This window comes from Apium graveolens, unplaced genomic scaffold (assembly GCF_009905375.1).
Source record: "Apium graveolens cultivar Ventura unplaced genomic scaffold, ASM990537v1 ctg1410, whole genome shotgun sequence".
Lineage (NCBI taxonomy): Eukaryota > Viridiplantae > Streptophyta > Magnoliopsida > Apiales > Apiaceae > Apium > Apium graveolens.
Window position 1 is genome coordinate 42,775 of NW_027417225.1, and position 17,818 is coordinate 60,592.

At 33.2% G+C, this 17,818-nt stretch overlaps 1 protein-coding gene across 1 annotated transcript; it reads right to left on the minus strand.

Moving 5' to 3' along the window:
• Positions 1-558: 558 nt before the first annotated feature.
• Positions 559-6,423, minus strand: LOC141699851 (putative plastid-lipid-associated protein 8, chloroplastic). The gene is made up of 4 exons (XM_074503661.1): positions 6,081-6,423; positions 4,646-4,769; positions 1,817-1,996; positions 559-959 (listed from the first exon to the last, which is right to left on the minus strand). Exons 1-4 carry the CDS (start codon positions 6,279-6,281, stop codon positions 760-762), a joined length of 705 nt encoding a protein of 234 aa, XP_074359762.1. The 5' UTR covers positions 6,282-6,423; the 3' UTR covers positions 559-759.
• Positions 6,424-17,818: the final 11,395 nt, after the last annotated feature.

Below are 17,818 nucleotides of genomic sequence, written 5' to 3' on the forward strand. Positions count from 1 at the left end.
GTAGACGATATACCGTTTTGAAGTGATATTTATGGTCATTTTTAACCACCAAGTCACATTTGAGGGCCACCACCCGTGTTTGTACGGGGCTTTGGTCCCTTTAGCAGCTTTATATTATTTTTACAAAAATATATTAAATAAATTGTGTATTTTTTAAACAACCACCTAGTCTATTATAAAACAATCAAGGATAAAATAGGGGTTTTTTAAAAATATACAAATTTTATTTAAAATATTTTTTAAAAATAAAATCAGTTTTCAAAATTATATGTAAAATTATATTTTCTTTAATTTTTATTTGCAAACATATATCTTTTTGCAAAAAAATGTGTAAAAATACAATTTTTTCTACAACTTGATGCAAAAAGTCAACATGTTTCACCAATTGTATGTAACTAGATTCACTCAAAAAATACTCGATACAATTAATTATATTTCTATCTAATTTTGGTCATAAAATATTTGTGCTAAATATTTTCAGAATATAGTATAATCGTAAAAAAAATTAGAAAAAATGAAATTTTTGGTAATTTCTCAATAAAATATTAAGAGTATCGGTAAAAGAAATATTAAATGTTAGTTTCTAAAAAAAATTATGACAAATACAATGATCATATTTGAGTTGAAAAATATAATAGATTACAAAAGTAACAATAAATTTCGGGCAGTGCGCCAAATTGCACAATATACAACTAATTGGAAATGAAACTGATGTTATTTACTTGATGGGTAGAAAGTTTCGAATGAAGATGGAAGAAATCAGGAACTTGGTTGGCGTCTTTGGAAAATAAATAAAGAACCTCTGGAACCTTTGCCGACTCTGATCTTCTCATCTACGTACGTAATTTCAAGCTTAACTTCGCTCTCTCCACCATAAGTGAACTCAAGTCCTCCCACTTTCAGTTCAGGTGGCTCAAACACCACTTGTATCCACTTCTCATCTAGAGCCGCCAGTTTTCCTGCAAATGAGTATGATGAAGAATAACATCCTATGTATGCAAAGAAAAAAGATGAATTCAGCGTAAAACATGATTCATTGCTGCAGACAGGCTTCAAAACTTTACTAACCAGCAGAGATGTACCCCCGTCATCTTGTTTATAAAGTGACGAGTATAAGAAATATAGTATGGTCTAGTTGACAGCAGAAAGAAAGCCAGACAGACAGAGTATTGACAATAGAAACTACTCTAGGATTTACTTACCCAATACTAGGTGTTATGCTTTGTTGTCTTACATTCTGCATATATGGCTTATTGCAACAAATTTTGTACCACTTGCTCGTTATTTTTAAATGATATTTGTTGCAAGGTCAAGCAGTCCTCTACACTGAGAAACGAGGCTGGAGAAGGGATTGGGTAGACAAATAAACCAATTGCTTAAATCATTTTATGGATTCATTTTAGTGAAATCTGATTGTCTGAAAACAGATTAGAAGACAATAAACATCTCCACCTAAGCTAACAAGCCCCTCTGGGATAAGATTAACATTTTAAACAATGACAGCAATCTAAACGCTCCTCTTTTGTGTTATTACTGCATCTAATCAGTTACTCCACACATCTTTCTAGCAATCTCTATGATAAAATATTAAATGCCTGACCAAGATTAGTCCATACAAGCATTAGAGTTATGACTTCAATGTTCAGTACAGACTACAGATAAATACTATCTGCATAAGATTATTAAAGCATACGAAATAATATGCAAGCATGGTCTCACTAAACTTGTGATTCTAGCAAAACCAACTCAATTCAATTTTCAACAAAACATATCACATCATAATTTCATCACAAAGTCGTTTTATGAAAGGACTTACCATTCAAAGACACCTCACCATCAAGGAATCCTAATGCAGAAAAAGCAACCTTGTTTCTCACAATATTAGGAGCTTCAACAGCCTGTATCATTTCATTTGTCTTGAAAAATATTCGGCCCAGCGCACTCCTGTAGCCTCCACCAGGTGATGTAGGATTTGAACAATAAACAACATCCCATTCTGTAAAAATTGTTAACTGAACCTTGTTACAGTTATACTAGAAAGAAAGAGATAAGCAGAAAACAAGTCTAGAATTTAAAAGACCTGAAATCATAAATCCGAATGAACAAAATTATCTAAGTAATATGAAAACCACTGAAAAATATTTCATTTATCATCAATTACGAGCTATGTTACTCCGACTCTTCTGATTAGGTTGCCGTACCCGTGTCGGACCCTTGGACGCTCGGACACATCACTTATTCCGTGTCAGATCCTTTGACTGGAATATGGACACTTTCACCAATTTATAGATCAAATATTAGTCACACTTAATGTTCAAAATAAATATTTAAGAAGAAAAAAGAAGCGAGAATGAGATAAAAGTAGGGAAGATGCCAAGTTCGCAAAGTTCTTTAGAATATAAAGTTTAATCGAAGTTCTGTTTTTACGTTATTCTAAGATGTCCAACTTAACATAATTGTTTATTGATAAAATATGCCGTGTCCCTGTACCCGTGTCCAAAAATAGGACAGTGTCCCCGTGTCCTCAATTTTTAGACTTCTTAAGTCCGACACTCGGATATGTGTCGTGTCCGACACTCCGGACTCGAGTCAGAGTAACATAAATTACAACTGTCATCTATAACAGTTGATACATAAGTGTCTTAACTTTCCATTATAGAAGTAGTTATTGACTGTGGATCTGGTAACTTGTATCACATCTAAGGGAGAGCACGGTTTGGTTTGGGTCGGTTTTTTGATAAAAACGAAACCGAAGATCCTCGGTTTTAAAAATTGAAAACCGCAACCGAATCACCGGTTTCGGTTTCGGTTTCAAAAGTCCGGGTTCGGTTTTAATTTTTCGGTTTCGGTTTTAAAACCGGCAAAAAAAATTATTACAACTTGAATTAAAGGAGTTCGCTTAATTTAAGAAACCAACCACATCATGTGAGTTTTTACATAAATTGAAATAAAAAGTGACATTACAAAATAACATTATTTGAAAGCCAAAAAAAGTGTCATTAAATTCATCACTCATAGTCTATTTTCTGCATTTTCTCCCCCTCCCTCTCTGTCCTTTGCGGTCAGTCAGTCACCATGAAGCACGAAATACCTGGCAATATAACAGTCTAGCTTGGACAGACGAATATAGATAGAACTCAAGACTAGTTATAATATTTCAACCATAAGGTTCTGGAACTGAAGTAATTACAGAAGGCTATGTGATGTACCAAGCCTGCCAAGTATTCAGATGACAATTTGGTCTAAATTGCTTCTCGTAAGAGATAAAATCTATCAAGTTAAAATACCAACAGTTAAAAGCTAGGCCTCATTTTCTTTTTATTAATGGTCAGATTATATATCCTAGTAAACCAATAATTGCTAGAACTTAAAATTAGAACTGCACTTGTACTTCTCGTTGTCATTAATTAATTATAGACCCTGTATCTATGGCCCAAAGTTTGAATTCTTAAATTATTTATTATATTTTTATGATATATAATATATATGTGTTATAATATATGTATTTTTATTTATTAATATATTAAATAATCGGTTCGGTTTCGGTTTTTTCGGTCGGTTTAACTCTAAAACCGGAAACAGATTATTAGTAACGGTTCGGTTTTTCGGTTTCCCGTTTTTGATTCGGTTCGGTTTTAATCGGTTCGATTTTAGTCGGTTTTTACCGGTTTCGGTTGTTCGGTTTCGTTTCGGTTTTTCTGCTCAGCCCACATCAGTATGGTCATCAAAGAGGAATTAGGGGACTAGAGATTAAAATAGGAAAATGCAGTCTACTTGGCATACTGAACTCCTTTTCTTGTCGAGGTGTACTAAATAAGAAAAACTATAAGAACATTCTTCATAGATATAGATGTAGTCCTGAATTCCACTAATGAAATATTTGACATCAAATTTGAAAGAAAAATTGGTATACATTTAAAGTGAGACGTCATGTACTTGTCATACAAGTAAAAATAATAAATTTGTAAATATTTAACCAAAAAAACTGCGAAAAAATTGGAAACGCAATCAAGCTATAAGTAGGCTCCCACACTCGAGATCTTACATTCAGAGGCCCAACTAATGTCCCTTTGACTGCAAATAGTTTCATAAAACTTTACACTGCTAAGGAAAAAAAAAAGCTAAATTTATAAACATTGACACTCTGAATACTATCTAGGTGTTTATAGTGTTAAAAAGCTTAATGTAATAACCCCCGAGGCTCCTGAATTCTATATTGGTGTTGACAGTGTATGAAACATCTCAGGAAAGTTGAAGACATTTGTCTATGATATTGATATGCTATGTTTATAAGCATAAAATTTTGACATGCAACTGCATGCTGAGATGAGCTCTTCGTGTCAGAGAAATATTTGACTGGTAAGGAATTTCTAAAGCTGACAATAGCTATATATATGATTTACGCTTCAAAAAGTATAACATTAGTGCACCATGTAATTAGTTAAAATATTCTTTTTAGAAAAAGAATTTACGGCACTCAAACGTTCGGCAGGAGATCAAATGCAACAAAAATAATGTTTACACGAAAAGTATATGATTTCCCTAGTTTAAATGAATTTGTGGAAGTCTACAAGAGTAGAACTAAAGCAGAAATGGAGGAACAAATCATATAGTTGCGATAACAGAATCCGAGAAAAGAATTCACCTCCAAATATAAGAGGGCATTTTACAGGTTCATCCACACAAAATTCCTGCAACGCTTTAGCCAATTCAGCTACCTTTTTATGCTCATCTTTCTTAAGAGTAACTCCCCGATCTGTTTGCACCACCTAGTTAAAGGCAAGATAATCAATTCTCTTGATAATCTAGAGTTCGAATCAAACAATTACAGCACTAATAAAAGAGAGGGAGATTTAAACTTTTATACAACTACATCGTTATTCATCATCTTAAGTCTCAAAAGTACTCTTATTAACGATTAGACCATGAAATTGCAGATACTTGCAGCTGTAGGGAATAATTAGTTACAGGTAATAATATATGCACCTTTACTTACAGCTACATATCAAAAGTTTGCAAAAAGGGTGATTTACTCTTTTGATTACTAAGGACTCAAAAACTATTTCTATTTTGTCAATAAATACGACTTCATCACTTTATCTTTATCCTAATCCTATCTCCTAATTCTAAACAATGATCAGATCAACTAAAGAGTAGACTAATCTTAATATGCATAGCATGTGATAGAACTCAATACTTAATTAGGCTCATAAACTTACTACTACAATCATCTCTTAGAACTAACTTTGTCATGTATTTCCGCAACACCTTCCTTATTAGAACCTGACTTCAGACCTAACATTAATTTTTAGTAATCCTGAAAGCAATTAGAGGGCAAACAAGTTTTACTGAAATTGCAGATAGATACCCGTTAATCAAACAAGGGCTGGCAAAGAAATCCCACAAAATTGTTTCTTTTTTGTTAACTCATTCACACCAAAACTAAATTCCAGAGCTCAATTTTTAGCTATCAACAGGACTACATTCACACTTAAACTAAATTCCAGAGCTCAAATACATTTATTTAAAAGTTAGCATGAAAGTCTCTCATGACAAAAACCTAACTGATTAGAGGGTTTCTATCTCCCCTCCCTATAGAGCAGCTAGTTAATGGTACATAGAAGTTAGATAGCAGATAGTACATAGCAGCATAAACAGTAAAACTTGTTAACAACAATGATCCATGTAAATGTAGTGGTACAAACAAATATCTCTTTTTGCTAACTGAACATACTCGCACATGCATTTTGCTTTGGACAAGTTATTTGGTGAGATTACGCCCCCGTGGAGATTGTTTTAATGATACAATGCGCGAGTAAGGGAAATGTTAAACTGTAAATAACGTGTCATCCCGTAACTAAATTCATCTATCTCTAGCACCGTAGCCTAGTCAATACTCATTTTTCTAACAAGATGTCTTGAAATTTCTACAACTGACCATTACCAAAATAAATCAAAAAGTTAACTAAACCCCTTATAAAAAAAACTGAATAAATGAAACACATACACCATAAAAAATGAGGAATTGAAAGCAGGCAAGTATATTATTGATATAAAAAGGATGAGTAAAGAAAAGAAACCTTGGAAAGAATAGAGGAAACGAGTGGTGGTGGTGCAGATGATACAGAAGAAGAAGCAGCATAAAGTGGGCCAGTTGTTGAAGAAGTTGCTCTGGTTATGAAAGTAGCAGGAGGGGTAGTGAAGTAATTGTATATAGAAGCTCCATTATTGTTTGTAAAACTTGTAGTTGCAGCTGCCATTAAAGAATAAGTTGAAGCCATGGCGGTGTTTGTTTCAAGTGAAGATGTTTTAGAGTTTTAGGCAATCAAATGAATTTGCAGCTACTATCAATAACATGATTTATTGATTTTACCCAAATAATAATTTTTGTTTTTGTCGAGGGGCATGGCAACGTTGGGGCCCCATATCCAATATATGTGGATGGGGTGGTTAAAATCAAATGTTTAAGGAACTTTCGCCAATGGCGTAATTTCGTAATTTTTTTTATTCAGCAAATATCAGCTTCTATTAAAATTAATCCAATATTATATTTATATAATGCTAAGAGCAACTCTAATACCTTAGTTATATCGAATCTTAAAGTCAAATATAAGGAATATGGAGAAAACTACTGTTTCCTTAAATCACTGAGATCCGCTAAAATCTTCTTCCAATTTTCTTATTTTTAGCTAACCTCTCTTCTTTTCTAATTTTTAATTTATAATATATATTTGAAAAAAAAACACTTTATCTTTCTTCCCTTTATGTAATAATGTTTAATGATTAAATATTATATAAGAAAATGAATATAGAGAATGTTGTTGGAGTTGGTAATAGCTATTGACGTCTTAAATTACTAAAATTCAATATTTTATATTAAATTTAGTAAATGAACTAAGAAATTGTTAGAGTTGTTCTAACACACTCAAAAGTCTTCTCCGTTCTATCTCCGTACAAGTCTACAACTTCACTGTGCTCTCTACTCTCAACTAGACCTGGCAAAATGGGTCTGGATCTGAAAAACCGAACCGAAATTTATGAAACCGAGATCTGATCCGAGATCTGAATCATACAATTCGATAATTATCCGAAAACCGATTTAAACCGATTCGAAAAATATCCGAACCGAAAATTTAACCGAAAATAATCTGAAATACAAGATCCGATTATAACTTAGAACCGATTAAAACCGAATATGACCCGAAATAAGCAAAATTTATACTTTAAATAATTTTATGTTTATGATAACATACTTATTTAATCATATTCTTTTGTAAAAATATATTATATTATATTAAAAATATTAAATTAAATAAAAAAGATATTTTTAAATCTCAAAATTTGAAAAAAGTAATAAGTTATGATCCGAAAATATCTGAACCGAATTTAATCCGAACAGAATTTTATCTGGTCTTGATCTGAATTTTATCCGATTTTAATCCGAATTAGACCCGAACCGAAGCACATACAATCTGATCCGAATGTTCTTCAAATATATCATAATCCGAAAGTAGACCCGATCCGAAATTGATCCGATCTGAAACTTAACCGGTTATCCGAATTGTCAGGTATACTCTCAACCAATCTGCCCATTTTTTATATTTTTTTTAATCTCTTTGTCTTCAATATAGTAGCCTATATATACTAGCCTATAACATGTGCGATGCACCGTTATTTTAAATAATTCTTATTTTTATTATAAATAGTATGGATATTATAGATATATAAGAAAATTTATAATTATATAAATAACTAATATTAACCAAATCCAAATAATTATATTTAGTTTAATTTTTAATTATTATTTAGTATGACTTACCTATTATTGGCGGGAATAAGCAGTATACATTATTTTGATTTTGCCCGATTCCATTATTATTTTGTTTCAATTCTAATCTTGTATTAGTTCAATTTAATAGTATAAATTTTTTAACTACGTCAGTAGTATTTATTATTTTGTTTTAACCGATGCAGCAAATCCAACTAACTATATTTTTTTTGCCCCTATCAATAATATTATTTTGTTTAAATTCGGATTAGTATTATATATTACTTAATTTATCCCGAGTATAGTACACCTATTTTGCTTTAGCCTGTTTGAGCATCTCGAAGAGACTCTCAGCTCACTCTTTAAAAATAATATAAAAAATTAGCTCCCGGTAAAATAAGGTAGGTTCATCTCCAACAATAATTTTTAAACACACTCTTTATATATTATTTTATGATTAAAATTACATTTAAGTTATAAAAAGACAAAATAAGAGGGAGAGAGAATATTTTAATATAAAATATAAGTTAAGAATTAGGTAAAGGTTCTTATAATTGAGGAGGGAGAAGAGGTTAAGGTTTTATAGAGTCTGTAAGAGTTTCTTGGAGCTCAAATTTTAACATTACTCTTTATTTTTAAACTTAAGAGTATATAAAAAATTTGTTGGAGATGTTCCTAGGCTCATACCAACAGATTATGTTTGGCTCTAATTTTGCGATAGTATAGTGTATTATATTCATTTTGATTTTAATTTTTTGCTTTAGTCGGGCTTATGATTTACATTAATTTGTCTAGGCTCATTATACATATAAATGGATACTATACTGGTTTTAAAGATTCATATACCTACAAACAGATAATAAATTGGTTTTAATAAAGTAGTCTGGTCTACTTCTGTTTTAGGACATACACTAATAATTATTATTTCATTTTTGGCCTGCTACGCTCATTTCAGTGATCAAGAAATTATATGAGGATTTAATTTTTTTAGCACTTTTTTTTAAATAATATGTTTCTATAATTATATATATTTGTATATACTTATATATTCGTGATATTTTTAGAAAATGAAGTGTTTTAATTAGAAAATATATAATAGATAATGCGTTTTGGTTAAAAGAATTTGGTTAGTTATTTGTAATTATAATGTTATCAATTTACTTTATTAAATAGAATTGTTTGTGTTATTTTTTAGGAAAAAGGTGGTTTTGTTGGGGAAAATATAAAAGGAAGTGCATTTTACCTTATAAAGATTATTTATTGGTTATTAATAAATTACAATAATATAATTTTATTCATAAGTAGAAGTTCACGTGATTTTTCTAGAAAAATGTGTTTTAGTTAAGAAAGATAGAAAAAGATAACGTGTTATGATTACAAAAGTCAAAAAATAATTACCATGATATTTTTAGATACTGTATGGAATCTTTTCATAAATATTACTTTTATAAAAGTATATAATTAAATAAGGCTAATTTGGTTTGTTATTAGTAAATTACAATAATATTATCTTATTCTATTAAATAGAAATTCCCATGATATTTATAGAAAATACAGTGTTTTAGTTGAGATGATATTTGTGTTTGAGTTGAGAAAAATAAAAACAATTGTGTTTTTATTGAATAAGGTAATTACACTTGTGCAAATCTTCTCATGAAATTACTTTTATAAAAATATATAATTTAAGGTACCTACGCAAAATTAACTACCAAAAAATCGTTACAGTGTCAAAATTTTCAGTGTTTCGTTTGCATCGTATTTTTTTTAATATTTAATAATTTAATTGCTTTTAATTTTATTTTAACTTGATTTAATATTATATTATTTTAGCTCGGATGAATCATATATATATTACTTTGTTTTATGTTGATGTCATTATACCGACTAACAATTTATATATTCGGGTTTAATTTTGTAATAGTTGGATTAATTGTATTTATTATTTTATTTTGTTCTGAGATCCATTATATTGTACTCACCAAAACCCACTAATTATATCTAGCTTACTTTGAAATTTATTATATTCTGGATCAATAATAAATTTTATTTTTAATAGGGACGAATAATGTATATTATTTTCCTTTGTCATGAGATCATCATACTAATAAATGAATTATATTTTATTTTTTAGTTTTATTTTAGTCCGGTTCAATAGTATATAATTTTATTTTGCTCTGGCGAATAATATATATTATTTTTTGTTCGAGACATGTACATGATATAACAAATTATCTTTATTTGGTAATGTATTTTAGTTAAAAAAAAAAAGGTAATTCGTTTATATATCAATTAAGATTAAAATAGTTTTAAAATAATAGTACCTAAAAATAACTAAGTAAAGGTAATTTGGTCAAAATAACAATTTAGCAAAAATAACATGAATCCAGTATCCCCTACTATGTACAGGCATTTTAATATTTGTTTCTTTATTATATATGCATATTTTATAATTAAAATAAATTAACAACAAATATTATTAGTAAAATTGATTGGAAAATAAATGCGCTCATGTTTAAATCAAATTGTCATATGCATATAAGTTAAGATATAAAAAATTTGTTTTAGGCTGATGTCATATACTGATCAACAATTTATATCTGAATTTAATTTTGCAATAGCTGATAAATTGTATTTATTATTTTATTTTGTCCCGAAATCCATTATATTGTTGTGACCAAATCCCATTAATCAAATTTTATCTACTTTGAATTTATTTTATCCCGACTCAATAATAAATTTTATTTTAACAGAGATGAATTATGTATATTATTTTCCTTTATCATGAGATCTTCATACCAATAAACGAATTTTATTTTAATTTTTAGTTTTATTTTAGTCTGGTTCAATAATATATAATTTTTTTTTGCCCTGGCGAATAATATATATATTATTTTTTGTTCGAGACATGTACACGATATAACAAATTATCTCTATTTTGGTAATGTGTTATAGTTAAAAAAGGTAACGGATTTTTATACCAATTAAGATTAAAATAAGTTTAAAATAACAGTACCTAAAAATAACCAAGTAAAGGTAATTTAGTAAAAATAACAATTTAATAAATATAACAGGAATCGTACCAATATTTCGTGCTATGTACGGGTATTTTAATATTTGTTTCTTTGTTATACATGCATATTTTATAATTACAATAAATTTATAGCAAATATTATTATTAAAATTAATTGGAAAATAAATGAGCTCATGTTTAAATCAAATTGTCATACACATCTAAATTAAGATATAAAATTGAGAATGGCTAGAGTTTGAGGAGCTGCATTATATATTACTTGTATTAAGAATAATTGTAATTAATTATTATAAGTTTTAAAATATTAATATTATTTAAACGCTGAAGTGTTTTATTTATAATAATGTACCAAAAACCTTTTATAATAGTCACTTTTATAAAAAAAAGATACATATAAGGGAAAAAATATACACCTAACATGAGTAAGGATATTCAAATTTATTATAAGAAGACACATGGTTGGGGAAACCAATCGTTGACGGTGGTAATTCCGATTATTGGTGGACAAACGGCAGCAGTGAATGAGTTGGTCCACTGATGATATATGTATATGTTGGGATTATCATAATATAGTTGTCTTTGACTGCTAATTGAGTTTAATATATTAAAATAAATATAATTTTAAAAATTATTAAGTTAGGGCAGTTAAGTAAATTCAGTTCTGTACCAAAAAACAGGTACCGTACCAAAATTATCAATATTTCATCTTTTATATAATAGTATATATGATATAGGAAATTTTTTGGTGCACAACAACCGTATATTGAGATGCGAAAAGAGGAAAGACATGATCACGCTGAGAACTGCATGATCACGCTACTTGGAATGTATGATGACATGATCATGCTACAGATCATGACAAATTGGCACAAACTTTTCTAGAGGAATTGGCAGAAGCTTTTATAGAGGATTACTGATTTTGCATTATCGTGCTTAAATACTGCATGATCACGCTACTTTTTAATTATTATCTATTTTTTTATTAGGATTTGGTTTTATTTCGTTATAAGGTTTTATATCCCTATATAAATAATCTTATGAATCTTTTATTAAAATTAATCCCTAAGAGTTTTTCTATTATCTTTGTTGTAAATTAAAGGTATTAAAGGATTTCTCGTGTAAGAGTCTTTACGAGAATTAACATTTGTTTTTCCTACATTTTTGTGTTGCGACATTAGAGGAAGTTATATCATCATGTATTTTCGTTAATTGATTCAGTATGGAAAATATAGTTACCAAAGAAGATCTTGCAACATATATGTCGGCTTTTACCGCGACTCTCAAGGTTTTAACAAACAGGACGATTGTGTTGATGGATAAACTGAATAACAACAAGCAACGTAAAAGTGAAAGTAAAGATTGGAATCGAGTCCCTCAAGGTGGGAAATATCATAGTGGTGAGAATTTTGACTCGAAGGCAAATACAGGTAATCAGTACAATATTGATGATTACATATAGAAGGCATTGAAAATGCGTTGTGAAGAGTGAATTTGACTCAATTATTTCTAAAGGAACATGGGAGTTAGTTGATCTCCCACCTGGATTTCTACTATTGGATGTTAATGGATCTTCAAGAGGAAGCTAAACCATGATGGCTCAATAGATAAGTACAAGTCTAGGCTGGTTGTTAAGAGCTTTAGGCAAAGGGAAGACATTTACTATTTTGATACATACTCTCCTGTTTCCAGAATGATAACAATCAGAAAACTTATTGCATTGACTTCCGTACATGGTCTTATCATCCATCAAATGGATGTAAAGACAGTTTTTCTTCATGATGACCATCAAAAAGAGCCTTATATGGATCAGCCTGAAGGATTTATTGCTTCTGGTAATGAGAGAAAAGTATGTAGACTAGTCAAATACATATATTACCTTAAACAAACACCAATAGACTGATATAAAAAGTTTGATAAAATTGTTTTAGACTTCGAGTTTTTAGTCAATGAAAGTGATAAGTGTGTCTACTATACGGTTAGATATAGTGATTGTGTGCTTGTATATAGATGATATTTTATTATTTGGAACCAATATTTAGATTATTAATGAAACAAAGAGTTTCTTGAAGAGGCACATTGAAATGAAGCATATTGGTGAGGCTAGTGTGATTCTTGGGATCAAGTTGACTTAGTCAACTGATGGAATAACATTGTCATACTCTCCTTATATAGAGAAATCTATACTTGAGAAGTACGGTTATTCAAATTGTATAATCGCTAGTACACCATATGATTCAAAAATTGCTATAGTCAAGAATATTTCAGGAGTTCCCGTGTCTCAGTTAAGGTATCCTCAGGTTATTGGGAGTTTGCAATATCTTGCTAATGTGACTAGGTCGGATATTTCTTATTCAGTGTCTAAGTTAGCTAGATATACAAGCTAAACAAGACTCATTGAGAGGCACTAGATAGAGTTCTTAGATATCTTAAGGGAACTATTTCCACTGGCTTGCATTACCGGAGATTTTTGGGGGTACTCGAGGGGTATAGCTATGCAAGTTGGATAATTAATAAATTCGGTTCTAATAGAGTGACTGGATATGTGTTTACCCTTGCGGATGGAGTAGTGTCCTGGAAGTCTTCTAGACAGACTTTGATTACCCAGTCTACTTTTGAGGCTGAGTTGTGTGTACTTGATGCCACAGGGACGGAGGCTGAATGGTTACATGGACTCATGTCAAAGTTACATGTAGTAAGCAAGTCGTTTCCTGCCATTTCTATTCATTGTGATAGTCGTACAGCTATCGACAAGATCAGAAGTATGAAGTATAATATTAAGACAAAGAGACACTTCCAAGTTAGACTGAATTCTATAAGGGGTCTTGTGTTTGATAGGATTATTGCTATAGAGTTCAAAGGAACTCAAGATAATGTAGTCGATCCACTGACTAAGGGGCTTGGGCATGTTGTAGTCCTTAAGTCGAGGTTGGGGATAAGATTGGTAACCCATCATGATTCATCAATAACGGGAACCCAATACACCTGAGAGGAGATCCCTCGAGGTGTATTCAATATGGTAATAACAAGTTGTAAGGATGAATCGGTAGTGTTATGGATAAAAAATTAAGGTTATTATTTGCTGTATTTATTACTAAGATTCGGGAGCTCAAGGCCTTTAATGGCTGCTCTCGTATTTCATAGTTTAACTCTGCCTTTACGAGATGCCTACGTATCTCTGTGAATTAGAGAATCAAGCCAAAAAATGTAGTTCTGATTTGTGGGGTGAGGCCCCTTATATAGGTGGGGGAGTCCTTGAATTGGACTTGGTATAGGAGACTTGGTGGTCAAGTCTCTGAATTAGGATAGACTTAGGAGTCCTAGGAAGTAGGAAGCTGATTCCTTATCCCATGAGGTTCCTTGGAGGCCAATCTACAAGGATTTATATTCCCACTAGGACTTATTTTAATAGCTATTTTCCTCCTTTATTTATTAATTATGAAATTAATAAATAATCAAGGCTTTTGGGCCTTCTTTGTTCCATCATGCATGATCTGGTCCATCAGGCCTGATCAATGTGTTGACCTTTTTGGTCTGAATGTCATACATCTTCTTATTGGGTCTAGTAGCCCAAATTATGTATAATTACTGTAATATTTAATTACATAATCAGGATTTATTTATCCCTATCATTTGCCCCCAACTTTTGGGAAACCGTATAAGATTTCGCAAAAGTTAAGTTCGTTCATTCCCTTTCAGGGTACCGTTTTTGCGTAAAGTGTGGAGCGACCTACACATTTACAACGATTTACTTCTATTCCTTTTATTCAGGATTTTTTGGGAATTTTTCCATTAATTCTGGGATTTTTCCTTAATTTTCTGGATTTTTCCCTTAATTTCTGGGATTTATCCTTAATTTTCTGGAATTTTCCCTTAATTTATGGGATTCATCCTTAATTTTCTGGATTTTTCCCTTAATTTCTGGGATTTATCCTTAATTTTTTCAAGAATTTTCAATAAAAATAATTTTTGGAAATTATTTTTTAATTTTCCTGATTTTCTGGGATTTTTTTGCTTATTTTCCCTATTTATTGGGATTTTTTTAGCAATTTTCCCTATTTTAACCCACTTTTCTAATTAATCAAATAATCAGAAAAATAGAACTTTTGCTGCTCAATACATCATAGGCGTTGTTGATCCACGCCTAGGAGACAGTTTCCTAACAGCGTCTAGGAAACTTGCGTCCTGGGCGTTGTTGGAGGCTCATGCTTCCTGGGCGTTGTTGATCCACGCCTAGGGGACAGTTTCCTAACAACGTCTAGGAAACTTGCGTCCTGGGCGTTGTTGGAGGCTGATGCTTCCTGGGCGTTGTTGATCCACGCCTAGGGGACAGTTTCCTAACAACGGCTAGGAAACTTGCGTCCTGGGCGTTATTGGAGGCTCATGATTCATGGGCGTTGTTGATCCACGCCTGGGGGACAGTTTCTTAACAACGTCCAGGAAACTTGCGTCATGGGCGTTGTTGGAGGCTGATGCTTCCTGGGCGTTGTTGATCCACGCCTAGGAGCCACACTTCTAACAACGGCTAGGAACAATGCACCCTGGGCGTTGTTGAAGGTTGATGCTTCCTGGGCGTTGTTGATCCACGCCTAGGAGCCACACTTCTAACAACGGCTAGGAACAATGCACCCTGGGCGTTGTTGAAGGTTGATGCTTCCTGGGCGTTGTTGATCCACGCCTAGGAGCCACACTTCTAACAACGGCTAGGAACAATGCACCCTGGGCATTGTTAAAGGCCAATTTGTTCATAGATCCTAGGCGTTGTGCACCCACGCCTAGGAGACAGGTTTGGTACCACGCCTAGGCATCATGCACTCTGGGCGTGGTTGAGGCTTTTCGAGCCTTGATTCATTCAATGAACTTTGATTTTTGATTATAAATCTTTTCAAAATTCAAATTTTATGGGCTTCCCGCCTTTTTTAGGCCCATTTCTTTAGGCCCGCACACGTTTGTGCATCCTTAAGCTCTTCTATATAAGGGGTGGAGTGTGAGTTCATTTCTCACACTTCACTTTCATAAAATTTCTTCACTTCTACTCTGCAATTATTCTTTCAAGAAACGCCACCTCAAAGCGATTTCCGGCTTTCTACACCGCCGCTTTCTGGGCTTATTTTGAAGATTCCGTTTGAATCTTCATCTTTTTCACTTACCTTCAAGAGCTTCCTGGGTTTCTGTCTTCATCCATGGCGGATTCTGATTCATCTCACTCCCATGTTCCCCAAGCTGTTGCCCGTCCATCTAGGGCCAGCCGAGGTAAAAAATCTCTTGTACATTCCTCAGTTATTTCTCTTAGGGATCTTTTAACCGAATTCGGGCAAGCCTTTCCTAACATATTACACTTAGATGCATATAATTATCCTTCTAGATTTGGTCTAGAACAAGTAGGTACCATAGCCCGCCTTTTTGGCATTTCTCACCCTTATAGGGTCGAGGCTCCAGGCCCAAATGATAGGGCCTGCTACCCAAAGCCTGGGGCCATTCGGGTCTATAAGGAAACCTTCTATGCTGGTTTTCGGCTTCCTCCTTATCCTTTCGTTTTTCGCCTTTTGGCTGAGGCCCGAGTCTGTCCGACCCAATTCACACCCAATTCTTAGCGTTTTATTCACTGTTATATGGCCCAATCTCGTAAACACGGTTTTGAGCCTAATGTTTGTGTCTTTCGTTATTTATTTAAATTTGTAAATGCTTCTGAGGACCAAGGATGGGTCAAAATAGTTCATAGATCCTTGGCCCGCTCCTGCTTTATTTCTGGCACCAACCCTGATTCGTATCCAACATGGAAGAGCGAGTGGTTTTATGTGTTTCTGGATTTCGAGGAGGGTTGGGACCATTTTTTCAGGCCCAACTTCTCAAAAAGTATAGACGGGTCTTTAAGAGACCTAAAATTGGGGATAGATGAGGATGCGGCCATCAAGGCCATCACTGCTGATAACTTGCATCATTGCACTCTCATCCTTTCAGAGGGTAATTTGCAAGGTTTAGGTCTAAGTGACCTTGGTCCCGAGGGTATTTCTTTCCCCTTTTTGTTCCATTTTCTTAATTCCTTATTTGTCCTTCTTCTTACGTGCTTGTATCTTTCTGCAGCTAGGGCAGCTTTGGACACGATCTTCAAGAAGTGGGAGGCCCGTGCTGCCAAGGGCTCTGTTATTGAGACCCACCGCGACAAGCGGGTTAGGATTGGTGACGGCCCTTCAGTCACAGTTCAGGAGGTCGTCCCTACCTTTTTATCCCAGAGGCCTCTTAGCCTTGATGAGAATACCTCTCCTTTCACCGTCACTTGGGGCCTTCAGAGGAGGGACACAGTGGTAGGGAGTTCCGAGGTTGCCGCTGTTTGGTCTGAGAGTGTGATTACGCCTCGTGACAGGGCTAAGATTGTAGAGTCTTCTGATGACCTACAGATTGAGCGTCTGGGTGCTCAGGCCGTGGCTTCTGTAAGCCTCTTCCTCGTCTCATTTTTTAACTATTTTTTAATTCTTTCATACTTACTTACTGTATTTGGATATGCTCGTGTAGATGAATACCTATCTCCAGGCTGCCCTTCACAATTTGAAGGATGTGAGGACTAGCCTAACTATTGCTGAGAGAGATAGGGACAGGTACCTCAAGGCTTCCGAGGCCAACTTCACTCGTTTCCGTGAGGTAGAGAAGGAGCTGGCGGATGAAAAGGAGAAAGTTCGTAAGCTGGAGCTGGATGCTCAGAGGGCCCGGGCTAAGGTGATAGCTGAGTATAAGGCATCTCAGGACTTTCAGGATGTCCTAAATGCTGAGTACGATGCTAACTTCCCGGAAACCTTTTCTAGCTGTTGGGAGCAGATAGTGGAGGAGATTGGGAAGAAGATTCTGGAGGTGACTCTCACCGCCTATCCAGTCCATGTTATTCCTGGGAAAGAGCCTCTTCTTGATGATATTCCTCTTTCTCCTACTCTTACTACTTCTGCTGAGGCCGCAGCTGTTTCTCCTCGAGATGCTGATCCTACGCCAGTTCCTTCTTGTACTGCTGCCGATGAAGGAAACATTGATGA